This window comes from Oncorhynchus mykiss, chromosome 25 (genome assembly GCF_013265735.2).
Source record: "Oncorhynchus mykiss isolate Arlee chromosome 25, USDA_OmykA_1.1, whole genome shotgun sequence".
Classification (NCBI taxonomy): Eukaryota; Metazoa; Chordata; class Actinopteri; order Salmoniformes; family Salmonidae; genus Oncorhynchus; species Oncorhynchus mykiss.
Genome location: NC_048589.1, coordinates 31,660,972 through 31,677,436, shown reverse-complemented (window position 1 = coordinate 31,677,436; position 16,465 = coordinate 31,660,972). Strand labels below are relative to the sequence as shown.

General features: G+C 43.6%; 1 protein-coding gene across 4 annotated transcripts in view; it reads left to right on the top strand.

Moving 5' to 3' along the window:
- Positions 1-16,465, top strand: part of LOC110505800 (mitogen-activated protein kinase-binding protein 1) — a 67,289-nt gene that overhangs the window by 32,600 nt on the left and 18,224 nt on the right. For 3 of the 4 annotated variants that reach the window (XM_021585250.2, XM_021585249.2, XM_021585248.2), the window contains exons 8-16: positions 519-536; positions 6,092-6,252; positions 7,716-7,905; positions 9,836-9,976; positions 10,697-10,881; positions 11,518-11,609; positions 13,480-13,605; positions 13,826-13,896; positions 14,901-15,022. In XM_021585250.2, the coding sequence (XP_021440925.2) occupies positions 519-536; positions 6,092-6,252; positions 7,716-7,905; positions 9,836-9,976; positions 10,697-10,881; positions 11,518-11,609; positions 13,480-13,605; positions 13,826-13,896; positions 14,901-15,022 (1,106 nt within the window). The remainder of the gene's footprint in view (positions 1-518; positions 537-6,091; positions 6,253-7,715; positions 7,906-9,835; positions 9,977-10,696; positions 10,882-11,517; positions 11,610-13,479; positions 13,606-13,825; positions 13,897-14,900; positions 15,023-16,465) is intronic. The other variant, XM_021585252.2, reaches the window with a different exon arrangement.

Below are 16,465 nucleotides of genomic sequence, written 5' to 3'. Positions count from 1 at the left end.
AATAAACTAAAAATGAAACCCTGAATTTGATGACATATTCCAGTTTATTGGACAAATTCAGGCAGTAGGCTACTTCCCTGTTCCCTGTTTCACTGAGACTGTAGCTGCCTGGCTGTATCCACAGGTGTAGAGTAACACTGAATCGTTTTGTCTAAAACTGTCTGAATGAATGGAGATGTATCACTATTGTAACGATTATGTGTAAATGTTGGCAGAGAGAGAGTTAGTGATTTATCACAGCTTTCTACTGCATGATCAGATTAGAATATAACCCCTTTTCAATCTATATGTGGCACAGTTTCAAACTTTCACTTGACTTAGCTACTTCAAAATATCCTCATTCTACATGTAATCTAGACACCGACTTTGTCCTACGAAACACAGCTTTCACTTCTGTATAAAGGTAAATTATAGACAGACAATTGGCTCGTGTTGGTGGAGTATTAATTTGACCTTCCATGCTGCTGTCTGTCTAATATCAGTGTTGTTGTGCTTTTCCCTCCTCTCACACTGTCCAGAAGAACGACAGTGTCACAGTAAGTCTGTCCATTGCCTGTCCTGCAGTTCCATGTCACATCAGCTGAAAGTTATTCCCCACCCCCTCCGTTTCCCCTGAGCATCCAATTGGAGGGTTTCTCAGAATGCTGCATTCTATCATGCATTTGACATTCCATCCCATTGGTGTGTGTTGATGTGAGCACCACCTTTTGCTATAGGCTGACATTGATTCACATGACAAGCTGTGGTCAATGTGATGCCATTTTCAGCATCACTGCTCACATCCCTGGTCACTTTACTTTGGTGTGAGAACAAACATGAACTCATCAGTGTTTCACATCACTGCTAGTGCTCACCTCAAGTTCTGAGGGCCTGAGAAAATGATGTTGACTTGTGGGATACTCTGTTTGTGGGTTTTAGCTGTAATGTACTGCATGGGAATTATCAGTCAAACAGTCAGCTTTTACAGTTTACATTACATTTGACATTTTAGTCATTTAGCAGAAGCTTTTATCCAGAGCGAGTAACAGGAGCGATTATTGTTAAGTGCCTTGCTCAAGGGCACATCGACAGAACCAGTGACCTTTTGGTTACTGACCCAACACTCTTAACCACTAGGCTACCTGCCTCTCCGGCTACAGAATTCATGCAGCATTACGATCAAACCAGCTCTGAGGTCACAACAACCTTTTCCTGAACTTGTACCACATGATTGTAACCCCACTCTGCTACCTTCCTGCTAACAGGGCTGAAGTGGGTGCACAGTCATGCTTTTGTAGCAGACACAGGATGAGAGAGAGAGAGAGAGAGAGAGAGAGAGAGAGAGAGAGAGAGAGAGAGAGAGAGAGAGAGAGAGAGAGAGAGAGAGAGAGAGAGAGAGAGAGAGAGAGAGAGAGAGAGAGAGAGAGAGAGAGAGAGAGAGAGAGAGAGAGAGAGAGAGAGAGAGAGAGAGAGAGAGAGAGAGAGAGAGAGAGAGAGAGAGAGAGAGAGAGAGAGAGAGAGAGAGAGAGAGAGAGAGAGAGAGAGAGAGAGAGATTAATCATTAATTTACGCTCTTAACATTCTCACTGTGAAGCTACCAGTGTGGATTAATTTAGAAGCAGGCTGTGATCTAGCCTGTATCATGTGACCACAACATCCAACTAGGACATGTCTTTCATCCCCTCACTTGAACTGCATATCTTATCTGCTGTAGGCCATGAGCAGGATCATCCTCTGTCACAACTACACTCTTCCCCAGAGGCCACTTGAAGCTGCCACTTTCGTATATTTTGGTTTCTCCCCTTCTAAGATGGTTGCTTCTCTGGCATGCCGTGGTTAGCAGTGCACTGACTGTTGGGAAAGCACAGCATGCAACCCAAGTGGAGAACGTGTCAAAAACACATTTAGTAAATGACTGTTATTGGACTTGGAGAAAAAGCTGTGTCCATTCTGGGCTGCATGCCTGACTGAATTACTGTTATTCAGCATTTCAAGCATCGTTCTGGTAAATTGTAAAATTATATTGTGTGTTGTTATTTTCAAGCTATTTCACCACAGTGAAATATATGATGTGTGGTTCATGGAGTGTATACCATATCCCATCTCCTTCACCACAGTGAAATATATGATGTGTGGTTCATGGAGTGGATACCATATCCCATCTCCTTCACCACAGTGAAATATATGATGTGTGGTTCATGGAGTGGATACCATATCCACATCTCCTTCTCAGTGAAATATATGATGTGTGGTTCATGGAGTGGATACCATATCCACATCTCCTTCACAGTGAATATATATGATGTGTGGTTCATGGAGTGGATACCATATCCCATCTCCTTCACCACAGTGAAATATATGATGTGTGGTTCATGGAGTGGATACCATATCCCATCTCCTTCACCACAGTGAAATATATGATGTGTGGTTCATGGAGTGGATACCATATCCCATCTCCTTCACCACAGTGAAATATATGATGTGTGGTTCATGGAGTGTATACCATATCCCATCTCCTTCACCACAGTGAAATATATGATGTGTGGTTCATGGAGTGGATACCATATCCCATCTCCTTCACCACAGTGAAATATATGATGTGTGGTTCATGGAGTGGATACCATATCCCATCTCCTTCACCACAGTGAAATATATGATGTGTGGTTCATGGAGTGGATACCATATCCCATCTCCTTCACCACAGTGAAATATATGATGTGTGGTTCATGGAGTGGATACCATATCCCATCTCCTTCACCACAGTGAAATATATGATGTGTGGTTCATGGAGTGGATACCATATCCCATCTCCTTCACCACAGTGAAATATATGATGTGTGGTTCATGGAGTGGATACCATATCCCATCTCCTTCACCACAGTGAATATATATGTTGTGTGGTTCATGGAGTGGATACCATATCCCATCTCCTTCACCACAGTGAAATATATGATGTGTGGTTCATGGAGTGGATACCATATCCCATCTCCTTCACCACAGTGAAATATATGATGTGTGGTTCATGGAGTGGATACCATATCCCATCTCCTTCACCACAGTGAAATATATGATGTGTGGTTCATGGAGTGGATACCATATCCCATCTCCTTCACCACAGTGAAATATATGATGTGTGGTTCATGGAGTGTATACCATATCCCATCTCCTTCACCACAGTGAAATATATGATGTGTGGTTCATGGAGTGGATACCATATCCCATCTCCTTCACCACAGTGAAATATATGATGTGTGGTTCATGGAGTGGATACCATATCCCATCTCCTTCACCACAGTGAAATATATGATGTGTGGTTCATGGAGTGGATACCATATCCCATCTCCTTCACCACAGTGAAATATATGATGTGTGGTTCATGGAGTGGATACCATATCCCATCTCCTTCACCACAGTGAAATATATGATGTGTGGTTCATGGAGTGGATACCATATCCCATCTCCTTCACCACAGTGAAATATATGATGTGTGGTTCATGGAGTGGATACCATATCCCATCTCCTTCACCACAGTGAAATATATGATGTGTGGTTCATGGAGTGGATACCATATCCCATCTCCTTCACCACAGTGAAATATATAATGTGTGGTTCATGGAGTGGATACCATATCCCATCTCCTTCACCACAGTGAAATATATGATGTGTGGTTCATGGAGTGTATACCATATCCACATCTCCTTCACCACAGTGAAATATATGTTGTGTGGTTCATGGAGTGGATATCATATCCCATCTCCTTCACAATGAAATATATGATGTGTGGTTCATGGAGTGGATACCATATCCCACCTCCTTCACAGTGAAATATATGATGTGTGGTTCATGGAGTGGATACCATATCCACATCTCCTTCACAGTGAAATATATGATGTGTGGTTCATGGAGTGGATACCATATCCCATCTCCTTCACCACAGTGAAATATATGATGTGTGGTTCATGGAGTGGATACCATATCCCATCTCCTTCACCACAGTGAAATATATGATGTGTGGTTCATGGAGTGGATACCATATCCCATCTCCTTCACAGTGAAATATATGATGTGTGGTTCATGGAGTGGATACCATATCCCATCTCCTTCACAGTGAAATATATGATGTGTGGTTCATGGAGTGGATACCATATCCCATCTCCTTCACAGTGAAATATATGATGTGTGGTTCATGGAGTGGATACCATATCCCATCTCCTTCACAGTGAATATATATGTTGTGTGGTTCATGGAGTGGATACCATATCCCATCTCCTTCACCACAGTGAAATATATGATGTGTGGTTCATGGAGTGATTACCATATCCCATCTCCTTCACAGTGAAATATATGATGTGTGGTTCATGGAGTGGATACCATATCCCACCTCCTTCACAGTGAAATATATGTTGTGTGGTTCATGGAGTGGATACCATATCCCACCTCCTTCACAGTGAAATATATGATGTGTGGTTCATGGAGTGGATACCATATCCCACCTCCTTCACAGTGAAATATATGATGTGTGGTTCATGGAGTGGATACCATATCCCATCTCCTTCACAGTGAAATATATGATGTGTGGTTCATGGAGTGGATACCATATCCCATCTCCTTCACAGTGAAATATATGATGTGTGGTTCATGGAGTGGATACCATATCCCATCTCCTTCACAGTGAAATATATGATGTGTGGTTCATGGAGTGGATACCATATCCCATCTCCTTCACAGTGAATATATATGTTGTGTGGTTCATGGAGTGGATACCATATCCCATCTCCTTCACCACAGTGAAATATATGATGTGTGGTTCATGGAGTGATTACCATATCCCATCTCCTTCACAGTGAAATATATGATGTGTGGTTCATGGAGTGGATACCATATCCCACCTCCTTCACAGTGAAATATATGTTGTGTGGTTCATGGAGTGGATACCATATCCCACCTCCTTCACAGTGAAATATATGATGTGTGGTTCATGGAGTGGATACCATATCCCACCTCCTTCACAGTGAAATATATGATGTGTGGTTCATGGAGTGGATACCATATCCCATCTCCTTCACAGTGAAATATATGATGTGTGGTTCATGGAGTGGATACCATATCCCATCTCCTTCACAGTGAAATATATGATGTGTGGTTCATGGAGTGGATACCATATCCCATCTCCTTCACAGTGAAATATACTGCATGTTATTCTGTTTTGGTCATACTGTTTTGTTGTTGAACTGTTTCATTTTCAAAATATTTATTTTCTAGCGAAGCCACTTCTTCTCTCAAGTAGATGTTCTTATATTGTTTACTCAGGTTCCTAGCTACAGTAAAGTGTGGTAATCAGTTTTCCCACAGACAGACAAGTATGTGATGCTTACTCAATGTTAATGTTGATTTAGCAGTGGCGAGCCTTATACCGAACTCTTTCCGTGATGGTAAAATACACTGTAAACTTCAACATCTTCAACCAGTTATAAAGTATGAAGAGAAGGTAATGGAGAAACATATTTTTAAATAAGATCATTTTTGAGAACTAACAAAAATAAAAACTAGACTTCAGGGAGAATCAAAAATTCCCCAAATGTCATGGAATGTGGCCCCCATTGATTTTGTTATAATATTTGAGTCACAGATAGCGTAAGAACAATGCAAAAAAAGCTAGAATTGCAGGAAATGTTGTTTCTACGGCCAAGAGCTGGACATTTAAAATGTTGGGTCGGAGACCGTGCCATTGGCCACGCCCCCTCTCCCCTAAGCTAACCTTGCCGCCGCTGCTGAAAAAAACCCTATGGGAAACACTGTGACTGCTAGTTCCTAGTGGGTTCTTTGATGCCTCTCTGGCAATGGTCTTCAATTCAATATGTTCAATATCATTAACAGACAGTACTGTAGCTATTCTCTGCTGTCTCTGCAATTCATTTCCCTGAAGTCCTGGGCTGCATCCCAAATAGCACCCTATTCCCTATGTGTTGCTCTAGTGAGGCAGAAGGGAATGGAGCCAGGCGGTCCCTGTCCTGTCTTCTCTACATCCTGTAGTGGAGGAAACCCTGCTGTGTGTGTTTTACGTAGTGGACAGTAAGTGTGTCCTCTCTAACCATCCTCCTCTGCCCTGCAGACCAGTCAGGCCACATCTCTGTCTGTGACGGACGAGCTGATCTTCTGTGGCTGTGCCGACGGCACGGTTAGGGCCTTCAGCCCTGTCAACCTGCACTTCATCTGTACCCTGCCACGCCCACACTGCCTGGGCACAGACATCGCCACCGTTGTGGAGGCTAGGTGAGTGTCCCTGACCTTAACCTCCACACAATGCAGACGACGTACAGAGGTTTTCATGTGTGCAATAATTCATATTTTATAATCAATTGGGGCTGTAATTGCCTGTATAGTGACATAGGGAAAAAAAATGGATATGAGAGAACCTGTTTTTTGACTTTTAAATGTCGCCCTGGTCGTGAATGAAGTATTTCAATTGTGTCTTTTTGACTGTGGGAAGTGGGAACAGTCTCTGTCTGTCCTGTTGGTTAGCCAGAGCGGTGTGGGTTGTGTGATATCTTGTTCTCATACAGCATCATACTCTACATACTTATGCAAATACCAAGCAAACCAACTACACAAAATACCCTTTAATGATTTCCTGTTCATCCAGGATGCACGTGGGCCCAGCTGGAGTTAAATGTCATTGTTTTGTATTCCTGTATCCCCCTCTATCTCTTTTTAAATCAACATTTTGTTGTTGATGCCTTCAGTAAGACGGACAGAGATTCCTCTGAGAGTTAGTTCTTCTCCTCATAAATATGGACTGAGTGAATGCAGAGTCTGGAATGCTGCTGGTTCATTTCCCTGTTCAACTGACTTCCTGACAATAGAACCCAGATGTTATAACAGATTAGCTGAATAGTCATGTATGTAGCATGTTTGTGTGGGTTGTGAAAAATCCCACCAATGGAATAACTTACTGCATGTTTGTGTGGGTTGTGAAAAATCCCACCAATGGAATAACTTACTGCATGTTTGCATCCCAAATGACACCCTTTTCCCTATTCGGTGTATTACTTTTGACCAGGGCCCATAGATGGCTGTGTAGGTCATGTCTATTCGGTGTATTACTTTTGACCAGGGCCCATAGATGGCTGTGTAGGTCATGTCTATTCGGTGTATTACTTTTGACCAGGGCCCATAGATGGCTGTGTAGGTCATGTCTATTCGGTGTATTACTTTTGACCAGGGCCCATAGATGGCTGTGTAGGTCATGTCTATTCGGTGTATTACTTTTGACCAGGGCCCATAGATGGCTGTGTAGGTCATGTCTATTCGGTGTATTACTTTTGACCAGGGCCCATAGATGGCTGTGTAGGTCATGTCTATTCGGTGTATTACTTTTGACCAGGGCCCATAGATGGCTGTGTAGGTCATGTCGAAGCTGCTATTAAGTGAAGCCATCAAGGTCAGCTCACTACCGTTTATAGAAGTTTCTGTGGGAAACTCCATAGACGGGCAAGACCTCTCCAGTAGGCAGGCACATTATGCTCTGGCCAAAAACACAACCATTAAATCGTTGGTAAAGGGATGCCAGCCCAGCCAATAGCTGGGCTTTTCTCATAACCACTGAATTGGGTTAGCTTGTACTGTAACTATAAAGTATCTCTGGGTTCTGGAAAAGTGCTTTATAAATTCAATATATATATTTATTTTATTAGAGTATTACAGTGTTATTACATCCTAACTCTCCCTCCCTCCAGTCACCTCTTCAGCCACAAGATGGACGCCCGGTGTCCAGACACGGTGGCTGTATCTTATGACCCTGCGAGCCGCTGGCTGTCCTGTGTCTACAACGACCACAGCCTGTACGTGTGGGACGTACGGGACCTCCGCAAAGTAGGCAAGGTCTACTCCGCCCTTTACCACTCGGCCTGCGTGTGGAATGTCGAGGTAAGGCCGGGAGGGAGGCCTGGAGGAACATGTTGCTCTTTACTCCCTGTGTAGAGATCGTTTTACATGTAGAAAATAAACAAGATACCTGTTGCACACTGTTGAATGGTGGTCTCATATACAGTGCATTCGGAAAGTATTCAGACCCCTTAACTTTTTTCACATTTTGTTACGTTACAGCCTTATTTGCACATTTATAAAAAAACAACAACTGAAATCACATTTACTTAAGTATTCAGACCCTTTACTCAGTACTTTGTTGAAGCACCTTTGGCAGAAAGTACAGCCTCGCGTTTTCTTGGGTATGACGCTACAAGCTTGGCACACCTGTATTTGGGGAGTTTCTCCCATTCTTCTCTGCAGATCCTCTCAAGCTCTGTCAGGTTAGATGGGGAGCGTCGCTGTACAGCTATTTTCAGGTCTCTCCAGAGATGTTCGATCGGGTTCAAGTCCGGGCTCTGGCTGGGCCATTCAAGGACATTCAGAGACTTGTCCCGAAGCCACTCCTGCATTGTCTTGGCTGTGTGCTTAGGGTCGTTGTCCTGTTGGAAGGTTAAACTTCCCCCCAGTCTGAGGTCCTGAGTGCTCTGGAACAGGTTTTCATCAAGGATATCTCTGTACTTTGCTTCGTTCATCTTTCCCTCAATCCTGACGAGTCTCCCAATCCCTACCGCTAAAAAATATCCCCACAACATGATGCTGCCACCACCACCATGCTTCACCGTAGAGATGGTGCCAGGTTTCCTCCAGATGTGATGCTTGGCATTTAGGCCAAAGAGTTCAATCTTGGTTTCATCAGACCAGAGAAAGAATCTTGTTTCTCATGGTCTGGGAGTCTTTAGGTGCCCTTTGGCAAACTCCAAGCGGGCTGTCACGTGCCTTTTACTGAGGAGTGGCTTCCGTCTGACCACTCTACCATAAAGGCCTGATTGGTGGAGTGCTGCAGATATGGTTGTCCTTCTGGAAGGTTCTCCCGTGTCCACATATGAACGCTGGAGCTCTGTCAGAGTGACCATCAAGGCCCTTCTCACCCGAATGCTCAGTTTGGCCGGGCGGCCGGCTCTATAAAGAGTCTTGGTGGTTCCAAACGTCTTCCTTTTAAGAATGATGGAGGCCACTGTGTTCTTGGGGACCTTCAATGCTGCAGAAATGTTTTGGTACCCTTCCCCAGATCTGTGCCTCGACACAATCCTGTCTTGGAGCTCTACAGACATTTCCTTCGACCTCGTGGCTTGGTTTTTGCTCTGACATGCACTGTCAACAGTGGGACCTTTATATAGACAGGTGTGTGCCTTTACAAATCATGTCCAATCAATTGAATTTACCACAGTTGGACTCCAATCAAGTTGTAGAACCATCTCAAGGATGATCAATAGAACAGGATGATCAATGGAACAGGATGTACCTGAGCACAATTTCGAGTCTCATAGCAAAGGGTCTAAGTACTTTTGTAAATAAGCTATTTTTATACTTTTGCCAAAATGTCTAAACCTGTTTTTGCTTTGTCATTATGGGGTAGTGTGTGTAGATTGATGAGGATGTTATTGAATCTATTTTAGAATAAGGCTGTAACGTAACAAAGTGTGGAAAAAGTCAAGGGGTCTGAATACTTTCTGAATGTACTGTATATTGTTAAACCGTGTGCGGTTATCTTTTTATTTTCGATGAAGCCATTTGTCCCCCCTGCAGCTGGAATCTATCTGGATGTGCATACGCTAGTTCAGAACAAATGTTTCCATGTCCTCTGTACCTGTCAGGTGTACCCAAAATGTATGTAGATTCATATATACATCATCTCTCCTAGACAGGTCTACTGATGTTTCATTTCCTCTGTACCTGTCAGGTGTACCCAAAATGTATGTAGATTCATATATACATCATCTCTCCTAGACAGGTCTACTGATGTTTCATTTCCTCTGTACCTGTACAGGTGTACCCAGACAGGGTAAGTGATGGCAGGCAGCCCTGTCTGCCTCCAGGCTCCTTCCTCAGCTGTTCTTCAGACAATACTGTCCGGCTCTGGAACACTGATGGACACAACACAACTCTTAGCCGCAACGTCATCAGCAACGTGCGTCTGTCTCACTCTCACACACCCTTTATCTAAAACCTGATCTCAATATGAATGACTGCTGATTGAGTTTTGATGCAAAGTAGTTCTACTCAAGAACCTTTGAATCCTGAGTTATGCCAAAGATAGAACAATGAGAGAGATATTTCACCGGATGTATAAATGTGAAGCATCCTGTTGGTGTTTCCACTCACTACCAAATACGGTAGTAAGAGGAAGCCCACTGGCGGGCAGTGGGAGAAGATGGAACAAGATGGATTTTGGCCGACATTCTGCAAATCTTCTCATCATTTAAACATTTGATCTCAATACACTTTTCTGTTCCCAAAACTAGAATATGTTCTGAACAGAACAGACTAAGTTTTGTAGACTTGCAAAAGTTTTAAAAAATGGCGTTGTTTAGAAAGTGTGCAAAGGTGAATTGAGGTATTGCACACATGCATTTCACAGAGTAGGTGTTCCCTAACGGAAATATGCAGATGTATACTAGAATGCACCAATAGGATATCGCTAGTGTGTGCTTGGCTCTACCCACCTCTTTCTTGTTCTGCCCACTATGACTCATGTGTTCCCTTTGGAAACGACAAACTGTGGTCAATCTTGTTTTAGTTATAAAAAAAAAAAATGTTTTGCTTTAAGAGTGGGAAACTGACGCTGTTGCGCACCCTCCCCAAATTCTCAGCTCAGCTAATAACCCCCCCCTTCTCTCCGTCTGTCCAGGACCTCCAGAAGATCATCTACATGGACAACAACACGGCCGGCCTGCTGGACACAGAGTGCCTCAACTCGGGGAACGGAGAGAAGGCCGACCCCCAGACCTCTGAGACCAGGACGGGCATCAGGACCATGTGTGTCAGCCCAGACGGGCAGCACCTGGCATCGGGCGACCGGACCGGCACCTTGAGGTACTGTTGGAGAAAAAGAGTGGTTTGTTCGCACACCTGTAGTTTAAAGTCTATGGAAGAAACTGTTGTAGAATGAGAAACTCTAGCACACTGGTGTTCTTGATTACTCCACAAACAATTGATTGGATCCCTTTAAACTAATGAATGTTTGGGTCAGTAGACCTTCATCAGGGTAAACCCTGAGGTACAGTACCCCTGCTATGCCGTCCCAGAGAGAGCCTTGTTTTCCTTCACTACCCCTCAGGACTCAGCACCTCTATGTCCTAATGAAATTCCCTAACTAGACTCCTGGGAGGGTGTGTGTGTGAGCGCGTGCGTGCGTGCGTGTGTGTTTGTTAAATTGGGGTTGGAGTAGGCTGGTGTCCATTCAGGCAGCAGCCTAGCTGACTCTCTGTCCACATCACTGGATGGATAGATGCTGACCCAGTAAACACCAAGGCTATTTTTTGTTAATTAACTTTGTCACGCAAAACTGAATGATGGCGGTCTACTCTGCATTCTACTGCAGCCCAGCGGTGTCTCTGTGTGTGGCGAGACTGACCTGTAACAGTGTGCTCCTCGCAAAAACAAAATGGTGTTGTTATGGGAGCATAACAGGACTAATCTAGTACTATTTTGTTCTGTTTGCTGTTGCAGGATCCACGATCTAGAGAGCATGGGGGAGATTCTGAACGTTCAGGCCCACGACTCAGAGATCCTGTGTCTGGAATACTCCAAGCCTGAGACAGGTACATTCAATTGTTACCAGAATTATTTTAAAATGTTTTATTTAACCTTTATTTAACTAGGCAAGTTGTTACCATAATAACATATTCACCTTCTATGTAGTTAGCTAACTCATACTGAATACAGATATTTATTTGTTAGCTTGCAAGCCATGACAAGCCTGATACGGCTAAGGCAGATTTCCCCTCTTCAGGGAGGAAATGAGAGACAACAAGGTTAAAGATACTACTATCGGTATAAACCACTATCAGCTGGTTGCCAGATGCTTCACCAACCTCCCGTTGACTTGTGAAACAAACCACTTCAGAGCTCCAGCACGTTATAAAGAGACAGGGTTGGGTCCAAATGTACTGTAAGTCAATTCTTCTTAGTCAAAGTTTAAATGAGCAGCTTTATAGAATGAACTTTCCCGGTTCACACATTAAAACCAAAACATCTGATAAGAGATTTGTGAAATGGAATGTGAAAATTCTTGAAGTTATCTTTGTATCTACTGCTATGGTCAACGATATCAACACACCATGTTTCATCTCATTTGAATGTGTTGTTACAAAGAGTGTCTGTGTGTTCAGTGGGCTATTAAGAGGGCATTATCAGACCTGGTGAAGTGCCGTCCAAGGCAGAGCATATTATGCCTGCCTGGCTTGGGCAGGCCTGAGGGTGTGTGTGTGAGTTGGGGGCTGTGGTAGTACCCTGGCATTGGTCCCAGACCTGCTTGGCTCTCCTCCAGAACTTCATCGTCTAGCCCCAGTAGCAGCACATCTGTCAGAAGGCCCTGGTCAAAAGAAGTACACTATATATAGGTAATAGGGTCTCATATGGGATGCATCCAGTGGCTCCCATGTTAGGAGGATTGATAATATTTCGATGTTCTTAGTGGATCATTCCTCTACGTATCCATTTGGCAGTTGGCACCACACAGAGGAGCAGATAGAGAGGGCTAAGAATAAGCCCAGTACACTCCCTCTGGCTGCCTGCAGTATACGGTGCCCCCGCACACAGACTCGGTACCGGTACCCCCTGTATATAGCCTCATTATTGCTATTTGGTGTTACTTTTAAAACTGTTTGTTCATTTAGTGAATATTTTCTTAACTCTTATATTTCTTAAACTTTGCATTGTTGGTTAAGGGCTTATATGTAATCATTTCACGGTAAGGTCTACACTGGTTCTATTCGGAGCATGTGACAAATACAATTTGATTTGATAGTAACAACTCAGAGGGTGATAATAGTCAGATAACAGCCATGGCCCTGCTGGGCCTGTATTCACAAAGCATCTCAGAGTAGAGGAGTGCTGATCTAGGATCAGTTTTGCCTTTTAAATTACAATGGATAAGAGGGTGAACCTTTCCTCCTGCTATTGTATCTAGCTGGGATCAAGGTTAACAAAGTCACAAAGCTAACAGATCCAGGATCCACGTTCAATCTCAGCAAGGAGAGGATAGTGCTTTTCATTTACTGAAATGATTCCGGTTGGAAATTCAGTTTAGTCCACTCCGGGGAAGTGCTTCAAATCCATTTTTGATTGGTTTCGATATCCATGTGATGTGACCGTCAGCTCATTGGTTCTTACGCTAATTAATATAAGATGCTTTATGGCTGTTAAAAACAAAATGGACCTCCTAATGAAAAATATTTACCACCACCGAAATGGAGAACAGGGATTGGTTGCTGGTAAGTTGCTAGTGTCCTAGAGTGTCCTGGAGTGTAATGTAGGCCTATATGTGGTGTGAAGAAGGTTTTTCTCTTGTAATGACTGTGATATGTGGCTGTTTTGACCCATTTGAATGCACTGACTGTAGTAAGTCCCTCTGGTTAAGAGTGTCTGGTAATGAATCAAATCTAAGTGTGTGTGTGTTGTGTGTGACAGGGCTGAAGCTGCTAGCCACAGCGAGTCGAGACCGGCTGATCCACGTGCTGGATGCAGAGCGGGAGTACAGCCTGCTGCAGACGCTGGATGAACACTCCTCTTCCATCACCGCTGTACGATTCGCTGGTGAGATTTGCAGATGACCTTTGACCCTTTACAACATCCCGCCAACCACCCCCCTTTACCTCAAACTCTCAAGTCTCACTCCTTTAACAGTTATATCAGCTATGGAAGTCAGACCTTTGGCTTCCAAAGGTGTCACGGAAGTGTCAACTGTGGCACTAGCTCGCAGTTTAAAGTTAACATGGCTATTATTGCCATGGTAACAGTGCTCCTTCTCTTTTAGCCAATGAAGGCAAGGTCAGGATGATCAGCTGTGGCGCTGACAAGAGCATCTACTTCCGCACAGCGCAGAAGGTAAAACACACACACACAATGGCGCTGCTCTAGAACAGCTGCTGCTGGAGGCTTAACTAGGTTAGGGGGACTAATGCTTTTGTGGTAAAGCTTGACAATATTTCATCATGATCTCTCTACATATTTTGGCCATGGGCCCACATTCTTAACCGTGGCTCAGCCAACCCCTGTTTAATTTGTCTATTCCTGTTGCTTACAGCTAATTAATTAAACTCCAAGTGGCCTATTTAATAATGACACTTTTCCTCTAAGGCTTTCTGTGTCCCCTGGCTGTTGTATGCCCCAAGTCCCCGGCAGGACCTCCTTACTACATGTTGTTCTTAGCAGCGCTGGTAGCTTTGCGCGTCAAGAAGCAGATAATGATGTAATGGTATACATAGAGGAAGAAGACTAAGTGAGACTGGTGATATCATGTGACCAGAGCCATTTTAGTGAACAGAACTAGATTAACTTCAGATTCAGAATTGGGGTAGTCTTTCCAGTCTTTTGACATGATAGTCTAATCCTGAAGTAGTCAGACTATTTTCAGGTTGACTCTTGGAACCTAACCTAACCAGTGTATGAAGTAACAAATGGAGAAAATTCTAATTCATCCACATTGAGATTGGTGTGCAATTCTAACCCTCTGTATGTAAATGTTACAATCTAATTAACAAGTAGATGGAAAGTATTGTCATTCTCTACCATTTAATCCGTGGACTGCTTTAGAAGTTACGGCACACTGCTAGAAAAGCAACAAAAACCCTACAAGGATAAATGTTGTGGTTTATTAGAATATGGCTACGTCCCAAATGGAAACCTCTTCCCTATATGTGCTACTATTGACCAGGGCCCATAGGGACGCATACTATGACTCATTGTAACAATATGTCTGCCAAAACAGCTTAAATAGAACAGCTCTCATTTCTCACTGGAGCATTTACAGTAGTGTTGTTAATGGCACTAGCATGGCAGTGAGTGGTGACCTGTTTTAACCTCTGGTTGTTTTACCCTGTCGTTTACAGTCAGATGAAGGAACCGTGTTTACCCGCACCCACCACATCGTACGCAAGACAACGCTGTATGACATGGATATCGACCCCACCAGGAAGTATGCTGTTATTGGTTGTCAGGACCGCAGCATCAGGTGGGGGCCTGGTCTACTTGTCCTCGTTTGTCTCGATTATTGTTCTCGGTGTATGTATATGTGCGTCAATGTGTGTGTGTGATGACAGTGTTAGTCTGTCTGTGTATGCGTACAGTATGCGAGTGTGAGTACGTGCCAGTGGAGGCTGCTGAGGGGATAACGGCTCAAATAATGGCTGGAATGGAGTCAATGGAATGATATCAGCCACGTAGAAACCACGTCGTTGATGCGTTTGATTCCATTCCATTAGCTCCATTCCATTAGCTCCATTCCATTAGCTCCATTCCATTAGCTCCATTCCATTAGCTCCATTCCATTAGCTCCATTCCATTAGCTCCATTCCATTAGCTCCATTCCATTAGCTCCATTCCAGCCGTTCGTATGAGCCGTCCTCCCCTCAGCAGCCTCCACTGGTACGTGAGTGTATTTGTGTTTGACCTCTCCGTAATCTGTCCGACTGTACAGTCATCCCTCCCTAGCAGGTGGATTAGTCTTAACTCGAGTGTTGTAAACACAGGAAGGATGAGATCAGAGGCCCAGCCCCTGGCTGATGAAGCCTGTCTCTAGCCTGTCCTGACCTGAGCCTCCGTCTGCCAGCCTGCCTGCTCAAGTGTTTACATCTCTCACTCACGTTCCCCACCCTGCATCAACGACAATAACACACGCTTTGAAAGAAAATGTGGCTTAGCGTTGGCTTAAAATGCTGATATTTCAAATGCAGACTTGTAAAAAATATGCCTCTCTGTTTCACCTCTCCAGCAGGTCGTGTGCCTACTTGTTTGAATGGCCAGTCCCTTTTATATCCTAAATACCCCATGGGTGTTACAATATGAATCTGAGATTAAGTTGTTATGGCTGAAAATTCTACCATAACAGAGAAATGTCAAACAAACAAGTTATGTTAACAACTAACCAAGTTATGTTAACAACTAACCACAAGTAATGCTTCATTACGTACTGCTTTATTTATCCAGGGGTTCCCAAGGTTTATCACTCGGGGGCCCCCTTCCAGCATTGGGGAACATCCCACACCCCTTCTGTGCACGCGTCTATTTCTCTGGGCACAAGCACTGTACATGACACACTGTTCACACCCCTCTTGTTGGTGGAGAGAATGTTGCAGGTTTAAAGATTATTTCCAGCCATTCTATACATTTTGTCATGAGGGAGAGAAAGCCAATGTTCTTGCAATTCTAAAGCCAATGTTCTTGCAATTCTAAAGCCAATGTTCTTGCAATTCTATACATTTTGCCATGTCTGTGTATTCATGTGATATTTGATTAACAAAATTCTGATATTTATGGGCTAAAAAAACTAAATAGAAAAACATTAGCTGACATGGGCTAGTTGATCTGGACATTTCTGACAAGTTATTAACACCTCTCTAAAGGTGCACAATGACTAACATGACAAGGTGCACAATGACTAACATGACAAGGTGCA